At 41.6% G+C, this 17,184-nt stretch overlaps 1 protein-coding gene across 1 annotated transcript in view; it reads right to left on the reverse strand.

Annotated features, from left to right (window-relative positions):
- Window positions 1–4,571: 4,571 nt before the first annotated feature.
- The window catches only part of LOC118774282 (nectin-1-like), a 91,244-nt gene continuing 78,631 nt past the window's right edge, over window positions 4,572–17,184 (reverse strand). The window contains exon 6 of the mRNA XM_036523520.1: window positions 4,572–5,421. Coding sequence (XP_036379413.1) covers window positions 4,916–5,421 — 506 coding nt within the window. The 3' untranslated portion in view covers window positions 4,572–4,915. The remainder of the gene's footprint in view (window positions 5,422–17,184) is intronic.

Consider the following 17,184-nt stretch of genomic DNA (forward strand, 5'->3'; position numbering starts at 1 on the left):
TTCACTGGAGTGATGGCAACAGCTGCCAAGGAACCCTGGCCCAGCCTTAATGAGTGCAATGCAGATGTCTTTGCTTCACGCTGCAATCCTGGGTGGAGTTGTCTGAGTCTATCTCGTCTTCCTTTTTCTCACAGAGTTTGGTGCAAGCTGACTGTGGAGGAAACAGCTTTCGACATCACAGTCCTTCTGTGTCATATCGAACATTCGGATCGAATTGGCAAAAAATGTCAGCGGATGGCAGTTTCTATCACGCCCAGCGCTTATCTCCTGCACTTTCTTACCAGAAGTAACTGTAGCAGAACCGATTTTTTCCCTCCCCAAGATCATTAAATGTGTTTCAAAAACTATAAACTATTACCTGGGAATATGACTGTTTCTCACCCCCAAGGGAACAAATAACAAATCCGTTGATTTATGGGTTTTTTTTGATGAGATGAAACTGTTAACAATACCTTCAGAAAACTGTAATGAGTCTGACATTTTCTTTTGGATCTCTGTTTACACTTAAGGCCCACAGCAATTTTTTTGTTTTCACAAAGTTAAATTTTACAGCAAATATCACAGGAAATGAAAACAACTCAAATTAAAAAGCATTAAAAATGACAACCATGGCTTTGACCTTAGTATCTTACTATATGGAATTAAATATAAATGATCTGAAAGAATATTTAGAGAAAGGCAGATGTTTAAGCAGCAAACCTCACTTAAATATTTGAAGTCGAACGTTCACAAAATAATAATAAAAAATTACTACTTACAGTATTAGTTTGCATCAACAAGTGGAAATCTGGGTAGGACAAAACTGATTTCTAGCTACCCAGTAAACTGGCAGCAAACAAGGTTGACAACATTTAATAATATAAAGCCACAACTGGTTCCCTTACAGAGCCATCAAGTGAACAATATTTCATTAGATCAGTGGTACCCTCACTACATATACAGTACATTCACAGGGCTGCCGACAGACTTATCACTTATTCCAGTTCATACACATGAAGATATGTACTGCCCTCTTTGTCAAGTCCATTTCCAAACCACCTATCAAAACGTATTTATGGGTGGAGGGGATTTAATAAGCTAAGTTCAACAAAGCCATACCAGCCTCCACCTGATCATTCTACTATGTTCAGCAGTCAATACAGAACGACTGTATGGTAACGGGGCCTCTATTGCAGTATTCACAACACGGGGGAAAAATAAACTATAGTTTCAGGTAAGTATTTACAGTGGAAAGCTCTAAGGTTTGAGCATACGAATAAAGTTTTATGAGTGGATGTCAAACGACAGCAGCCCTCCCGACACACAAACACCAAAAAAGGCACCGTACAGAACCTGCTTGCTTCATACATACCTTCATACACTCAGCTTCCAAGTCTGCTTAAGATATATACTTTTTTATTTCTTTCCACAAAATTTTATTGTGCAATCTATATTCAAATTTAACTCACAACAGGTTAGCCACTGTGATGGCAGCTACCCATTCCAGATCACCCAGAATTCAATGGTTTAAGGAACAGTTAAATAAAGGTAAAACGTTGTTGACACAGAGAACAGAGAATTAAAATTACACAGCATCGCAAAAACTGTGGAATTCAGACAACGTGCTTAAAGCCTGCTACAGCTCAACCAACCAGAACAGACAACGCCTTAATTGAGTCAACTGATCTCTATGAGTAGTTTAGAAATCAAAACATTAATGATTAATGTATCAATAACATTTGTACTCTTTTATTTATAAAAGAATAAAAAAGACAATCACCAAAGTTTTGCAAAAAAAAAAGGTCACAACAAAGGCACTAATGTTTCTATGCTCATGCTAAATGCCTTTAAATCTACACTACACCCCCAAAAGAGCATGTTCTTAAATCAAAATTAAACAAATGTACAAATGCATTCTCTCTGTTGTTCTCCCAGTGAGCAATTCAGTGATATTGTGGTAGTGTGGTTCCTTTTTACAAATGAGTGACATCAACATGGAAAACAACAGTGAAAACTGTTGTTGTCTCTAATCACTCCATTGCCAGCAACATTATGTAAGAGAAACATACTGTAATACCAGCGTGTATTGCCGGCTGAGTGCGTCAACCCTTTCACCCAATCTCATGTCTGTGCCTGCTGTTGAAGATGCAAGGCAATTAAGATTGCAGGCCAAGGTTGCACAGGGCATTCTTTTAATGGGAGCTGTGTATTCTGCAAGCATGATAACGACTGTGACAAGTGAGTAGTGTTTATCACAATCAGACAGCGGCAGATGCAGGACACGCCCCCTTCCCCAGCTCTGGGGGCAATGTGTGAACTGACTGATATCTGTGGCAGTGTTTCTTTTGTCTCCAGAACGATATCCTTTTGTCACATGGCAGCTACATTTCCACCACCCAAACATTAAATCACGCACTCTTGTAGAAAGCAGTGTGAGGTTATCATTCAGGCTGAGAAGAGGAACACCACTCATCTCCTCACCCCAAAATGAAACCGCCCAATGCACGCTCACACACAAACACACATTTGAGTGCGGTAACCCACCCAGGTCTGGGACACCTGTAGAGATCCAGTCACCTTACAGTACCTGGTCTAAGGAGGGTGGCCACTGGGAAAACATCAACACAAACTACAAAATATTCTCTCTCTCACCCACTGACACACACAGAAAATAAGGCGTATTATATACATATATTCATCCAGGCAGGCAGGGTTTTATGTCCATCGCCTGCCTTTTTTCTCTCCCATTTGTCTTATAGTTTTATTTCCATTTTTAAAAGCAACCATTTGTGTAGCAGTGCTGAAGGCTTTGAACACAAAGTGATGGGGCATGTGCCTTGATTGCTGGCTACTAGGAAGCAGGGGCTTGAAACATCTGAAAACACCGTCTCCGCTTGTTTGTTTGCCCATACGCAGAGGCAGCTGCCAGGATTTTGGTGTGACACCTGCAGTAAACCTGTTCCTTTTCTCTTCAGCATTTGAGAAAAAAAGTGAATAAAAGACAAACAAACAAGCAGCAAAAAAACATACATCGATAACAAAAGAACATCCAGATATAAAGTCTCTCCCTGCTAGCTAACGTTATCCACACAAGTTCTCTTTTCTTGTTGGTTTATTTTTAGCAACGTTCAGAGCAATGGCTGCGGTGCGGACCATAACCGCTCACCAGTTGTTTTCTCTTTCCCTTTTGTGTCTTGCAAAGGCCCTTTTGATGATGGGCAGGTGGCACCTGTGGAGAAAGGCCCAAGCTGTACCAAACAGTCATGGAAAACAAAAGGTCACACCAGAGCTCATTTGGCTGATTTTGTGCTTTAAGATGCAGGGGAGGGCTCATTAAGCTGTGATGTCACTGGGGGGAGGAGCCACATTTTAGGCATTTGCTCCACCCCAAAATCAATACAAACATTACAGTCATTTACAAGTGCACGGCAACTCTCTCTGTACATTTCTTTTTCATAACACATTGATGGATTTCTAAAATGCAAAATCGATTTAAGTAAACACATTATAATCACACAATAGAGACAAAACAACAATGAAAAAAGAAACCAAAAATGAACAAATACTCATTCACCCATTGATGTGAACAGTTAAAGAGCTGCATTACAAATTTGAGCTTTTTCAAGTTTAGGCCTACAAAAAAAGAGAAACACCGTCAGAGCATTACTGAAGCAACGCTGCAAACACTGTACTTTCCATGTCAAGAAATGAAGGGGTGGGGAATGAGTAGTAGATTTTATGGGGTACTGACAACACTCTGCGACATCCTGTACTCCCAGCTGTGAGACTCCTCTCCTGGCATCATTTGAGTTTTGTAATGGGAGCGGATGACATATTTACCATAATTTTCCCTCCCCCCTCCCCCTCCCCAGTCAACAAGGGAGTCCTCTGATACAAAGCGGTATAATACAATTGGCATTTAGGCAAATGGCCTGCCAAGCGAGCGTGTCTGAGTGCTTCGGCGGTGCTGAAGTGATGCGAGGCTGAGGCACCGCAGGTGCGCTGAAATGTGGAGCTTTGTGCCGATCATTAAGCATCAGATTTACTGCCGAATCCCGAGGCCTAAAAACGTTTGCCATGCGCTGCGGTAATACATTGTTCATCTGCCTCTCCCTTACACTCTGATTTGGGAGAGGAGAGTGGAGGGGGTAAGAGGGGTAGATCTAGAGGAGTCAGTGAGAAGTCATTGTCCTCTCATAGATCCCTGGTCATGTGACCAGTGACCTTTTGTCGTAAAAAAACATGAGCACTGGCACATATCTGTCCCCAGAACTCCCAACCTGACCCCACACCCCCAGAAATGTTTCATAGGCTCTGAACTGTCAGCTAATTTGAATTCAACCGTCTGTCCACACCCACAAGCTAAAACATTACGAAAATAATCACAAAATGAGATGGAAAATAAAGGGAAAATTATCATGTAGCCAGTGTAGGACTTTTACAATATATACTCAGCAATCCCTCCAAAAGTTTAGTTCCTTTTTCTCTCCATTTTACATTTTTACCTTTTCTTTTTCATTTTACATATTTGATACATTTATAATAACATAAAAATATGAAAATTGAACAAAATTCAGCATTATTAGCGAGCAACCAGCCTTGTGGCATTAAATGTCAATTGCGTTAGTTTGTCAATAAACCATTGTGGAGGAGAACCATGTAAGAGCTTTTGAAATATGATAATGTCAAGTTGATGTTGCAAGATCTCTGAACTTAAATGCTATGATCTGTATGTTGTTTATTTAAATGATGGGGTGATGGCGTGATGGGGGGGCAGGGCTGGGGTATTAGGCTGGAGGCTCCAGGCATGGGACCGAGGGACGGGTGAGAATGCAGGGATGAAGGGGGAGGGCTGACACTGAGGTGCAGGGTTGGGTGAAGGGATGGTTGGTTGTGGGGAGGGGAAGGCGGGGGTCATTTGGTTTTTTGCATGCCTCTAAACATACCACTCTTTCTTTGAAATGACAGAGCCATCGGTCTGAGAGACCATGTCATCAGCAATCTCGGGTTCAGGGTCGTACTGGAAAGCAAGAGTCCGTTCATCGTATTCGCGGCTCTCGCCCTCATCTACCGTGAAATAGGGCCTCTTCAGGTCCTCGGCGTCGGCCTCAAAATCCCGATCGCTCCCCTCAAACCCTCCGGGCCCCCCGATTTGCGCAGGTTTCTTCTCGTCATCAGAGTCCTCTGGGTACTGCAGGTTTTTGGGCAAGGGCGGGTGTGCTGGCATCCCACCCGCCTTGCTGTAGCCGTTCCCAAACACGTGCTTCTTGGTGCTGTAGTCCCCCTTGAAGGTGCGCTGGCGGCGGCGCAAGAAGACGAAGAGGAGCACGCCAGCCACCCCCAGCAGGACGACTCCCCCCACTGCGCCCCCAATAGCGGCGCCTGAACTGTGCTGCTCCTGCGGGATCTCACGGCCCCCAGGTGGCGGGATGTTAGGGAATTCTGGGTAGGAAAAGACAGATGGAAGGGGACAGTGTGTCAGTGCTCTGGTGCGAGGAGGTGGGGTTCTTTTGGGGGAGGTGGGGGTGTGTGTTTTTCTTTTTTTTCCTTGGGAAAAATGAGGGAAAGGAGAGAGGGAGGGCAAAGCAGAGGGAAAAGGGAGAAGGAACCCCCCCCCCCACCACCACCACCCCCAAACCGCTCTGCAAGTTTTAATTATCTTCAGCCACATTAGTCAGTCTGAAACTTCAGTCAGCCACAACAACCGCCCACCACTACTTGAACATCAAACTGCTTCAGAAACAATGCCACACATGCATAATTCCCTTTCCCTTCAAGAAAAAAAAACAAAAAAAAACAAAAGATGTTCTCTTTCGTCAGGAAGATTAAGATTTGACAAAATGCAGAAGTTTGGTGTTAGACAGCAGAAAATATGGAAAGCATGCTTTTGACACTTCACAAAGAAAGTTTTCATTATTATTTTTTTCAGGCAAACCGAATTACATAAGAGAGAACACTCGCCCACACCAAAGTAGTCCATCCTCTAGTATAGTAAAGAGGATTTTTGTACTTGGATACACAAGCTGTGTAACAATAAACAAAATTATGACAAATCAGCTCAGTTTAACTGCTGATTTTTTTTGCTCTATGCAAACCACTAAAATAGGCCATCTAAAAATGTAACACTTGCCACCAAGTTTACAAAATAGTGTGCTCTGGGAATGTCTTTACTTTTATTTACTGTTGTGGCCTAGCGGTGATGCACTTTTCCTAAGGAACATGCATACTTCCCAATTACAGACTATCCATTCATGTAGATTCATGTCTACTGAGGTACTCTGCTCAAGGGTGCAATAGCTGTGCCCCACCTGGGAACTGAACCACTGACCTATACCTTTCCAGACCACTGCAGGGTGATACTGACATTCTGTTACCCAAATCATTCGCAAATCATTGCATAAATGTTTTCCTTTAACCAACTCTAGCACTGAGTCATGGGGAAAACATTGCTGTGATGCTGCAGGATATGCTGTCACTTTCCAAACAGTCATAGATACCCCAGTAGCTAGAAATGTCCTGTATATCTATATGTATCCACATTTAAATTTTAAATTAAAAAATCATGTAAGTCAATACAATTATCCCAAAATTTACAAAAAAATGTTTTTTCATAAACTAATACTTCTTCTGAACTTAACACTTTAGATTTAGAATAGGACAAATGCATGCAGTGATACAAAGATTGTATAAAAGTTCCTATATGATAAAATATGGCCAATATGGACCCAAAAAAGAGTTAAAGTTTGCGTGGTACAAAATCTCATTGTTTAAAACGATAAAACTATAAAGGATTAGCAGCCATCTTGTGCATTTCCAGCACATTCCAATGTCCTCAACTTGAATGCCTAAAGATCCATTGATATGAAAAATAACATTACAGACACTCTTAAGAGTGGCAAAGATACTGTAACTATGCCTTCTTAAGTTTCCTTTAATGACTGTGTATTAACTATTTAATCATAATTTGAAATCAAATTAATGTGTCTCAGAAAATGAGTTTCAGGAAATGCCGAACAGAACTGGAAAATTCAATATGAACTCTTGTTGCAAAATTTACTTCACACACAAGCGATCAAGCTCTCAGACTTCTCTGTTCATTTTATGCATTTTGTGTTGTAAATTTAGGTCCACTTTTAAATACCATTGTGAAACAATGCCAGTTTTGACCGTGAGCTACATGCTTTACTTCACGTAGAGTCTGCACTGCAAAAAGGACAGCATTACAGTGGCCAGCTAGCTTGCAGGGGAGGAAAGCATCTATTACCCTGAAAGAAAATGCGAGCTAGCAATTCTTTCTCTTCTTCTTCTTCCTCTTTGTTTTCTTCTTCATATTACTTCTTCATAATACTCAAGTGGGCACTCGACACTGGAGCCACGTGCATTCTGGTTTAATCTTAGAGATTGGGAGACCTTGCACAGGGTGGTACAGCGTGTACCTGAAGTGTATTTCTAAGCCAAAGCTGGAGCCTGGACCCAATAAGAACCACCCACAGACATCATCCCTGATTCAGTGCATCAGTGGCCCTGATGAACCAATCTTCTTCTTCAAACCAAGTAAGTATTCATAAATAACTCACATTTTCTAGTATTTTTCCCCTTACTCTCATTGGCTAATGGACATAAATCATGCTCTCTTTCATTCTCTACAGGAAAAAAAGAAGACTGTGATAATGCTTTTCACTTCATATGCCTGCACTTTTCCAAACTTAAAACAGAGCTTTTAGCTGCAACAAAAAAACTTGAGTGAATAACAGTGGCCCTTAAAAAGGCTCCCTGGAAATCAGGACGAGAAGAGAGGCCATCAGAAATGGCATCATTTGGCTCCCCCAATTATCCACCATAATGAGATTCAGGGCTGCAGCTATCATATTTTAAGTATTAAAATGTGCTACTCACCCTGTGCTAAATGAAGAAAAAAAATCAGAATAATATTAATCTCAAAATAAGGATTTTTAAGTCCACATTTGGAATACTAAATCAGTCTTATTATAAACTAATTATTATAAATCAATAATTAAACAAATCAAATAAGTATTAATCTCATCTTCTGTGGGGCAGTAGTTCTTACAAGACTTACTGGTGGACTACTGGGAAATTAACTGTGAAGATATTGTTCTTTATACTTAACTTTCTCTGTGTGTGTGTGTGTGTGTGTGTGTGTGTATAGCATATGTATACAGCAGAGAGCCAAATCAAGAGGCTGAGGCTTCACAGAGTAGGGTCACAGTAATGGTCTCGACCATTTCTCCCCACCTTTTCTCAGTAGCAGTCAGTTTGCCCTTTGTAGCCTTGCATGGTTAAGCAGCGCTGGCTAGACTCTGGGATATCAGATCTCAGGTCTTAATCCAGTCCTTAATGGGATTATACATTCAGATGGGCTGTGTTACACACATGAATTGGCAAGAGAAAAGGTGTCACCTTTGGCTGAGAACAGATCCCCTAAAGCAGAGTAAGGAAAAAAAATCTCAGGGAATGCAACAGTTCACTCCCAGGAACCTCAAGGTGGGCATGCCAAGTCACCCTAAAATCTCTTCATTTGCTACACTGATTGGTCAAAGCCCCTGTCAATCACTGACCTATGGGCCATACGTGTTGTGCTTCCTATAATGAGAAATACAGCAGAACCAGGTGGGACTGCACAGTGGTCAGACTTAAATACTTCAAAACCAGACCTCTGGAGTTTATTGTTTGTTTTCCGTATGACATACCAAGCATTCTTAAATCACGGTGACAGTGCCAATTTGTGCCTGATGCACTCAAATTATAATTATTTATTTTAATTTTTACTTGAATTAATTTTCATATAAAAAAATCTTTTTCCAGAAAACTTCATCAATTTAAATAGCTGTGTTGAATGATAACTGCAGGGTAAACTACTCATCATTGTTCAGAGAACAGCCCTTGGTGTCCATCATATCCGAGGGTGGAAGTTTTAGTTAAACTATTATGTACCAATGAAATTATTTTGAGAATTGTGAAGGGTAATGAATGAACAAAAAAAAACATTGTAAATGACACATATTGAAAGACACCAATGGATGTAATTACAGCAATGAACACTTGCAGAAATGCAAGATCACATTTGCTGAAGCTGTTCCCACCACTCAGTGGGCCATTTTTTTCCCTTTTCAATTTTCTCTGTATACAACCAGCTGAGAAGGACACTGAAAGACTGGTCCTGCAATTACGACAAGGATGAGGCTGAACAAAGCTCCAAGAGGACTCACCCTGAGCGCGAGTACAGAGACTAAAATGACAGGTCTATCTTCACTGGTGGCTGCTGGGGAATTGTCATGGGATTCTGGGAAGACCTGCGGGTCATTATTTCCACGTCCTATGGCTTAATATGGATGCAGCGCATGGTAAAGACAATCGATAATGGAAGAGGCTGCTTGTTAGTACCGCTATGAGGTCTTTGTCATTCGCTAGGGGAGCCAGCGTATGAATGCTCTGTGAAGTCATGACGCATTAACTGCAGAAATAAAAGAAGGTCCAAGGGAAAGGAAGGGCCTCATTGCCTCACACAGATATTGTAGTAAGCAGTCTGCCCTCTGGCGAGCTGAATTTATTGTCAGGAAGTTACTTTAGAACAACTACCTTCTGGACAGTCAAGTGTTATCACTTCAGGTGTGTGTACACAGCTGCCTTGCCTCAGGTAGTGCCGCTGCCTTTATGGACCCTCTCAGAGTGTAGCGACTTCAGACTCTCGGCGCCGATGCAGGTCGCCCACTTTCACATTCGAAAGGACCACGATTCCATTCGGCAAACTGTCACCACATTTCACACGCTGGACACCCCACCCCAGATTTCTGACATGCTGCCTCACCTCAGACGGGGGCAGAAAATCCGTCCCGGTGGTGCAGCTATGAGGATGATGTAACAGGAATGCACCGATAATGAGTCATCGTTGGTCTGGCAGCTGAAAAGCTCCGTAAAGTCCTTAAGGAACAGCAAACATGTAAAGTGAAAAGGGGTGGCTCTACAGCCCGTGGCCGCTAATGGCAACACCTGCCAGGACTCAGATAAAACCTTCAAAAAACAACAGCCCCTGATGCCATCCCCGGCAGCAAAAGCTGCTTCTATCAGCGGGCCTGCGGGAATATGCAGATAGCAAGGTAACCTTGAGTAGCAACCGGCACAGTCTATTGAGATTAATAGGTGGCAAACAGCATGCAGCAATGGTTTTCAATCCAAAGTCATGATAACACTGTAAATGTCTGACAGGAGAAATTACAGCAGTTCTCTTTTGCTGTCACTCTGGTGTTTTAGTTTCCATAATCATTTCAATTCTGTAACATTTACAAGTCCTTTTTTGCAACATATTCAGTGTAATATCTTAAAAAAATGCTTCATGCATGAAATCTGTTCCCATTTTGCAGCTGACATAGCAAACAACAGAGAATGTCATGTTCTTACTGGCTTGCCCAAATTGCCTTTGGGAAGAATAAAGCTGTGTATATCTCGCTTTTAACATTTAATTACTGGTCAAAACATTGTTGCAGACCAAAATTCAGAAAATTGGGACTTTGATACATTTTTCCCCTGTGATTCGATGCCAATAAATTATGGGAAGACAGGACATTATTGTAAATTCAAATTTAAGATGACGTACTGCGGGCTTTGTCATATGTATCATTTCTTTCACAGCCACACGAAAACTCACAAAGATTATGTATTTACCAGTTTACTGAGATACTACAAATGTTCATTAATAAACACACCCTCATGCTCATTTGTCTATAATGCTTAGGGCTAAGCTTCTCCTTGGAATTTTCAATCACAACCCTGTTTCTTTGTAGCATTCTTCTATAAGCATTTGTGGGTTTGGGTATTTTCCAGAAAAGGAAATGGGTACAGACAATTAGACCTTGTTTATATGTGTCAGTTCTAAGCTGGTGAAAGGGCTCAGCTGTCAACCTGTGTGAGTGTGATTGTGCACATGTATGTGTGTGTGTGTGTGCATGTGTGTGTGTGTGTGTGTGTGCATGTGTGTGTGCATGTGTGTGTGTGTGTGTGTGTGTGTGTGTGTGTGTGTGTGTGTGTGTGTGTGTGTGTGTGTGTTTGTGTATGGGCATATCCGGACAGGAGGGGAGTATTTTTTTCACAAGGAAGGAGCTTGCAGTTTGAGTGAGGGAGTGGCTCATTAATTTCCATTTATCCCTTGAAAACTGACATAAAAAAAATGAATGTGACAGATATTCAGACAAGCTTGAGTGACAGGCTAATTCAGAGATTTCTGGAACTACTGAGGGGAGTAGTATGAAGCAGTGTGACAGCTTGAGTGTTAAAAGGGTGGAAGGTGAGACATTAATTCCAGAGATATTCTTTTTTGTCTCTCGAATGGCCTCTGATTGTAGGCCTACAGAAGTGCAATGTTGTCAGAAAGAAAGGAAACGTTGTAACAGTACTATTAAACATTAAAGGGAAAAAGCTTTAAAATATGTCAGGCCTGTATCACACGGGGAGAAAAAAAAAATGCCGCTGTGCTCACCGTCTGCCCGATTTTCTGCTCTTCGTCAGTTCTTCCTGCTTATTGTTGTGCAACGAGTGAATCACAACTGCGGTGGCCTCTACTCCCTCTAAACCCCCTCCCAAATAGCTACACCCCTCCCCCCCACCCCACCCCAGGACGTGGGTGTCTGCATGTCCTACTTTCTCTCATTTTTGGGCGACACCCTGAATGAGACTGGACAACAAGCCAGCCAGAGTGGTCCCCAATCAGGAGATGCAGTGCAAATCCTCGCCCGCCACTCTTATGCCATGTCATAGACCCATTCCATTACCCTCTGTGAATATCCTCGGATAAAGAAAACAGGCATGCTCCCACATGCCTATTCCACATCAGAGCTCTGTACTGTGCTCACCCTAGCTAAAAATACTGGTTTTCCTGTTAAGGGTTTAACAAATTACAAAAGACACATGTATGGGTCCTGGGTTCATGAATAATTCAAAGTGATATCTAAGGGAGAGAACTAGTGATGTGTCACATCCAGCATACAGAGACTGAATTCTGACAGGTAGACAAACACATTCCACATCAGTGAGTTCACTCATGCTGTGCTGACAGTACAATGCCAATAGTCTGGGGGCCAGGTAGACAAACTGTTGTATGGGACAAGAAATACTGCCACCGGTTATAACGTGACATTTAAGGTTAATATCCAGACTTCTGGTTGCTTTGCAATGGAGTAAAAAGTGGCAGTGGAGAAAAATATAAACATTATGGTGAATAAATAAAAAATGACAGTCATGAAAAATCTTTGTCTGCACTAGCTGACAAACTCAATCACTGCGCCGTCCTGGCCTTGACGTAGATGAAAAGATTGCCATGCGTTTTCAACCTTAATGAAAACTGACCTCCTCTAATGGACGACTTGTGCTTGGACTATTAAAACGATAACTGTCGTCTCCACAGTTGTGTCAGATAGTTATGATCACTGTTGTTCCTATAAATGAAGGCAACGTTTGATAAGAGCTGCCGACACATTTTGAGCATTGATGTTTTGTTACTTGTCAGAAAGTATGTTGGCTACTCATGTTATCTTTCACTCATGCTATCCCTTGGAAGAGAGGCAAGGAAAGCCATGGGTTTGACTCAGCCACTACAAAAAGCCTCTAAATGCCACTAATAAATAAATCATATGCTGAAGTCAACAGCATCGCTGAATGACACATGAGCAAATCAATAGGTGACAAAACCTTTTTATTGTTGCCCCTCCCTCTTTTTGCCCACCACTACCTCCCACCACTACCTCCCCCCACTTCGGAGATCAACTTTATTATAATTTTAATAGTATATCCTACCCCACAAACATCCTGCTCCCCCCCCCCCATTCCCCTCCTTTCGTTACTTGTCACTCTCTCGCCCCCTGATTGCCACCCCCACCCAACCAAAACCCCCTACCAAGCAGTGAGAAGGGAAGAAAGAGAGAGAAAAAAAAATCGGTTTCAAGCAGGCGTAAGGAAGGTGAGGGTAGACCCACAAAATAGACAGTTTGTGTAAGATTTTAACTGGCGGGCATGACCAGGTGCCATGAATGTAGCTATACCTAGAATGTTGAGATTGCAGTGCAAACAAGTGTCTGTTAATAAATCCCATTTTATGTTAGATGATGTGAAGCCATCATTGCATATTTGTTTCCAGAAGTTGATATTGGCCCCTCCCTCTCACTCTCTCAATCTATCTTTCCTACCCTCACTGTCCACTGCTGCTTATATTACAGAATGGGAAATCATCATAATAGTCAATGTTCATTTTCAAAATTTAACTTTCAAATGCCACTCTGTTTTTGACCATGGGTTCTTTTACATGGAAACTTTGACTGCATTGAGATATGCATAATCAGTACTTCTCTAATAATACTTCAGAAAATTAATTAATAAAGACAAAAGTAAAGACAACGTTCCTTTTCAACATTCTGAAATGTTAGGAAAGCTGGCGATAAATTTCCTAGGTGGCCGTCACTCTCTCTCCTCCTCTCCCTGAGCCAATTTAGAGCTCTCACTTTATTCTGTTCCTTCCTCTAAATTCCGACATCAAACGCATTCAAGTGTTTCTTTTCTCTGCTTGCGTTGCTTTATTTATTTATATTGCCCGCGTGCATCTCTGTTTTATTGATTTCATTTTCACCTGCCGGGCTGCGAGTTGCTCTTTTTTTTTCTCTCTCTCACTCTCACTTCATTTTCTTATGTCGGACTGCATGGCTGCCCGCCCAGGAGAGCGTGAACGAATGCAGGCGGCGGTAGCTGGCGCTTTCATCAAGGTGGAGATCCCGACGCCTCTTCGGTAATTGAGGAACGCTCCGTTGCTCTGGTCACATTTAACCCCCAGAACCGGGGCTGCCTCACGTCAGGCAGGCAAACAGAGGTCTGACACCTGCATCTAAAATAGCCTGAGTCTAAAATAACCATGCATGCTTAAGAAAAGCCCGCAGATACGAAGTATGACTGACATCTACGGCAGCAAGTCCTCTGTCTTGCTTTGTTAGACACTCTGGCATAAATATTTACAGCAGTTTTGGGTAAGTCTTTGTGAATTCTTTTTAAACTAGGCAAAATCATTCATGGTTAGTGCTCTCAGATGACTTTGAGAAGTAAGCCAATTCCCCACCCATATTCCTTTCAGCTTAACCTAAGCTTAGGCTTAGGCTTAGTATTCATATTAGTTTTTATAGTTTTACGTGGCTAAACTCTGTAAATCATTGATAGAGCTACATTTTCACTGGGTTCAGGACAACAAGGGTACAACTGAAGAGATATGCTGAATATTGCCCTCTGCATCTAGTGCTGTAGCCACTTCACCCACGCTACACTTAGGAGGCCTTAAGGGACAACAATGACAGGAGAGAACCAAGCTCCAGTTGATGAAGGTTGGTAATGACTTGAATTGGAGGGTGATCTACTCAGACCTCCATTCATTCTCACAAACTGTTGCTGGATCCTTGATTAAAACTCTAGCAGTTTAGTCTAGCATGGTTGCAAAACCCACAAAACCACCCACTCAAAATGAATCGCTTGCAGTTTAAAGAAAAAAAAAACCCCTGCACATCATATGTTTTGGCTAATTATTTTAATTGTAGCCTAGTTGGTTTTCTCATGCATATCAAGACCTTCAAGGGTTAACCACAACACACTGGGAATCTTCCATCCAAGGCAAAAATTCAAAAAAAGGTACATCCCAAAACGTTCCGTTACTAATTACTGTTCCCATCTAAAAATAAAACTTCAGATTAGTGAATTAATTGGCTGAAATAGCATTAAATGGTGCTTTCATTCCCTCTTTCTTACATTGACTTTTCTGAATTGCAATTAATTTGCGGATGACGCCAATCTGTGGAGAAATGGCACTCGGGGTGTTTGTTGAGGAGAGATGCTAATGAAAGCTCTTTGACCCTTCCAGTGAAGTAATACAGGGTAGGTTTGTGAATGGCAAATGCAGGAATATGATTTGCATATTTGCATATTTTGATTTATGTATGTTATTGCAGTAGATTCACAGATTTTTCACTCACCATTATCATTATCATTATCATACTCACATTTAATATAAGGCCGGTGAAGCACATTTAGTTTATTTTACATATTGTTTTACATGTGTCACCTACCTCACAGTCCATTAATGTGTAGCACCCACCCGAGTGATGCATGCCAACAACTCTGGGTCACATTGCTCATCACACATCAGTGGAGGTGCAGAGAGAGTGATTTATCCAAACAAATAAATTAGGTGATGATCAAACGGCTGGATTGTCGGGGGGCGATTGTGAGAGCCGCTGAACATTTAAGGTTTCATCTGAAATGGAGGTGCTGCCTTCTGCAGCATGCACCATGTCCCTATCACTGCACTGGCACACTGGCTTTCTGCATAGTCCGGCAGCACTACTGGCCCACCCACACCTCCAGCTGCTCTAGGAGCTAACCCATCCCACACTTTTAGCTATGAAGCAGACAAGCATACTTCCATTGGCGTGATGTGCTAACAGGATATTCAAACAATCACATAAATGAAAACATCAATAATAGGATGTATTTTAAAGGATACATTCTATATATAATGTTTATGATATATTAAGTTATATAAAAGACAGCACAAATAGATATTTCACATCTCCCTTTTCCAAAAGGATATATATATAAAAAGGCTTGTTAAGTTGTGTATTAGACGTGTTTGGCATCTTCCCGAAGGCACAATCGCGCATCTCCCTTGACAGCCCATTGATTAAAGTGAAAGACCTGTAATGTCGGATTGGATTCTTGCCCGCGGAGCACACAGTGCCGTTAGGTACAATATCACAGAAACCCCTGTTTGTGCCGAAGCAGCTTGGCCCACGCCCACACCTTTCCTCTGCACATCAATCGAATCATTGAACAAGTGCAGGCTGGAACTAATTGAGGCCAGGCCTGACATCCTGCGCTGTTTGGAAAGGTTAGTGTGGGCATTTGCATTTGGCTGCCAGAGAAGCGTTGTGTTTTTTTTCATGTTTTTATTTTCATCCAGAGGAGTATAAAAAGAGCTTTCTGTCATATCGAGTTTGCTGTGAATATTTCCCAGCTGATCACATACTTGTCCTGTCAACCCTAAATGTGTTCTTCTGGCTACATCTCCAAGACCTTGTAAAGGCAGGTACACAAGCCTTGCACTGCAATCAGGTCTCTCGCTCCTGGCCTGGCACTCTCTGAATACAAACTGCACAGTTTGCATATCAGACAAAAGGGGACAACGCTCTTCACCTGCTGTCCCTCTCTCTTATATATTGTAGGTATGACACGATTACACTGTTAATGCAGTGCAGTTCCTCTTGGCAGATGTAAACTGATGATTATGGTAAATGAGTGTGATGAATGTGTTCTCTGGACATATTTTACCATTTTCAATGCGGTCATTCTGTGTCATCCAGTCCTGTCTGTCTGCTGGCTGCTAATTTAATTATTTGTCACTTAATCATGATATACATTTAAAATAGTATAAATTATCATATGTAATACCAGATTTTTTTCCTGCATTGCACCATGTGATATTTTCCATATAAAAAATTATTAATATTTAAGCAAGAGGATTTAGAAGTCTAAAAAGGGAGCTGCATTATCTGCAAACTATCTCACCACTTCTTATGAAAGCAGCAGAAAATCTATGGGCATTGGAATACTCAATACCCTGTTCTCTCAGAAATCCTACAGTAGGCCTGTGTACACAAGCAGTGATCTGATGGCTCTCCACTACAGAAGGCAATACTTAAAACACAAAGAGTGTTCATTGAGCTCCCAAGTGTTATTTTCAAAGGAGTGAATGCCTGCACTTTATGCTTCTCCAAAGTCAACTCAGAGAGAAGGTACAAGAAACAGAGACCGGACTTAGACCTTTCAGAAGGAGATGTAACAGTTCCCTGCACCCAATGCTTAGGCATTTCTTTTCTTCGTATTCTCTCCATTACTGTGCAACTGCAATTGTATTCATTATTGTACGCTTTCAGGTGTTTTGTATTGTTCTGAAGATAAAAGACTTCCCCTTTGTTATTTTCTTTTAGGTTGGCTTTTGTTGCAGAAATGGAAAAATATTTGTGCTGACTAAAAGGTAGGATTAATTGTTTTGAAGACAATGAAACACCTTCCAGTTACAAATTCCAAATTGGTAACTGCAGTAGTTTGATGTAGCTTCTGGGATCACTTTTCACCGGTTTCAGTTTACTTGGACCGAAGAACTGCAAG

This window comes from Megalops cyprinoides, chromosome 3 (assembly GCF_013368585.1).
Source record: "Megalops cyprinoides isolate fMegCyp1 chromosome 3, fMegCyp1.pri, whole genome shotgun sequence".
NCBI lineage: Eukaryota > Metazoa > Chordata > Actinopteri > Elopiformes > Megalopidae > Megalops > Megalops cyprinoides.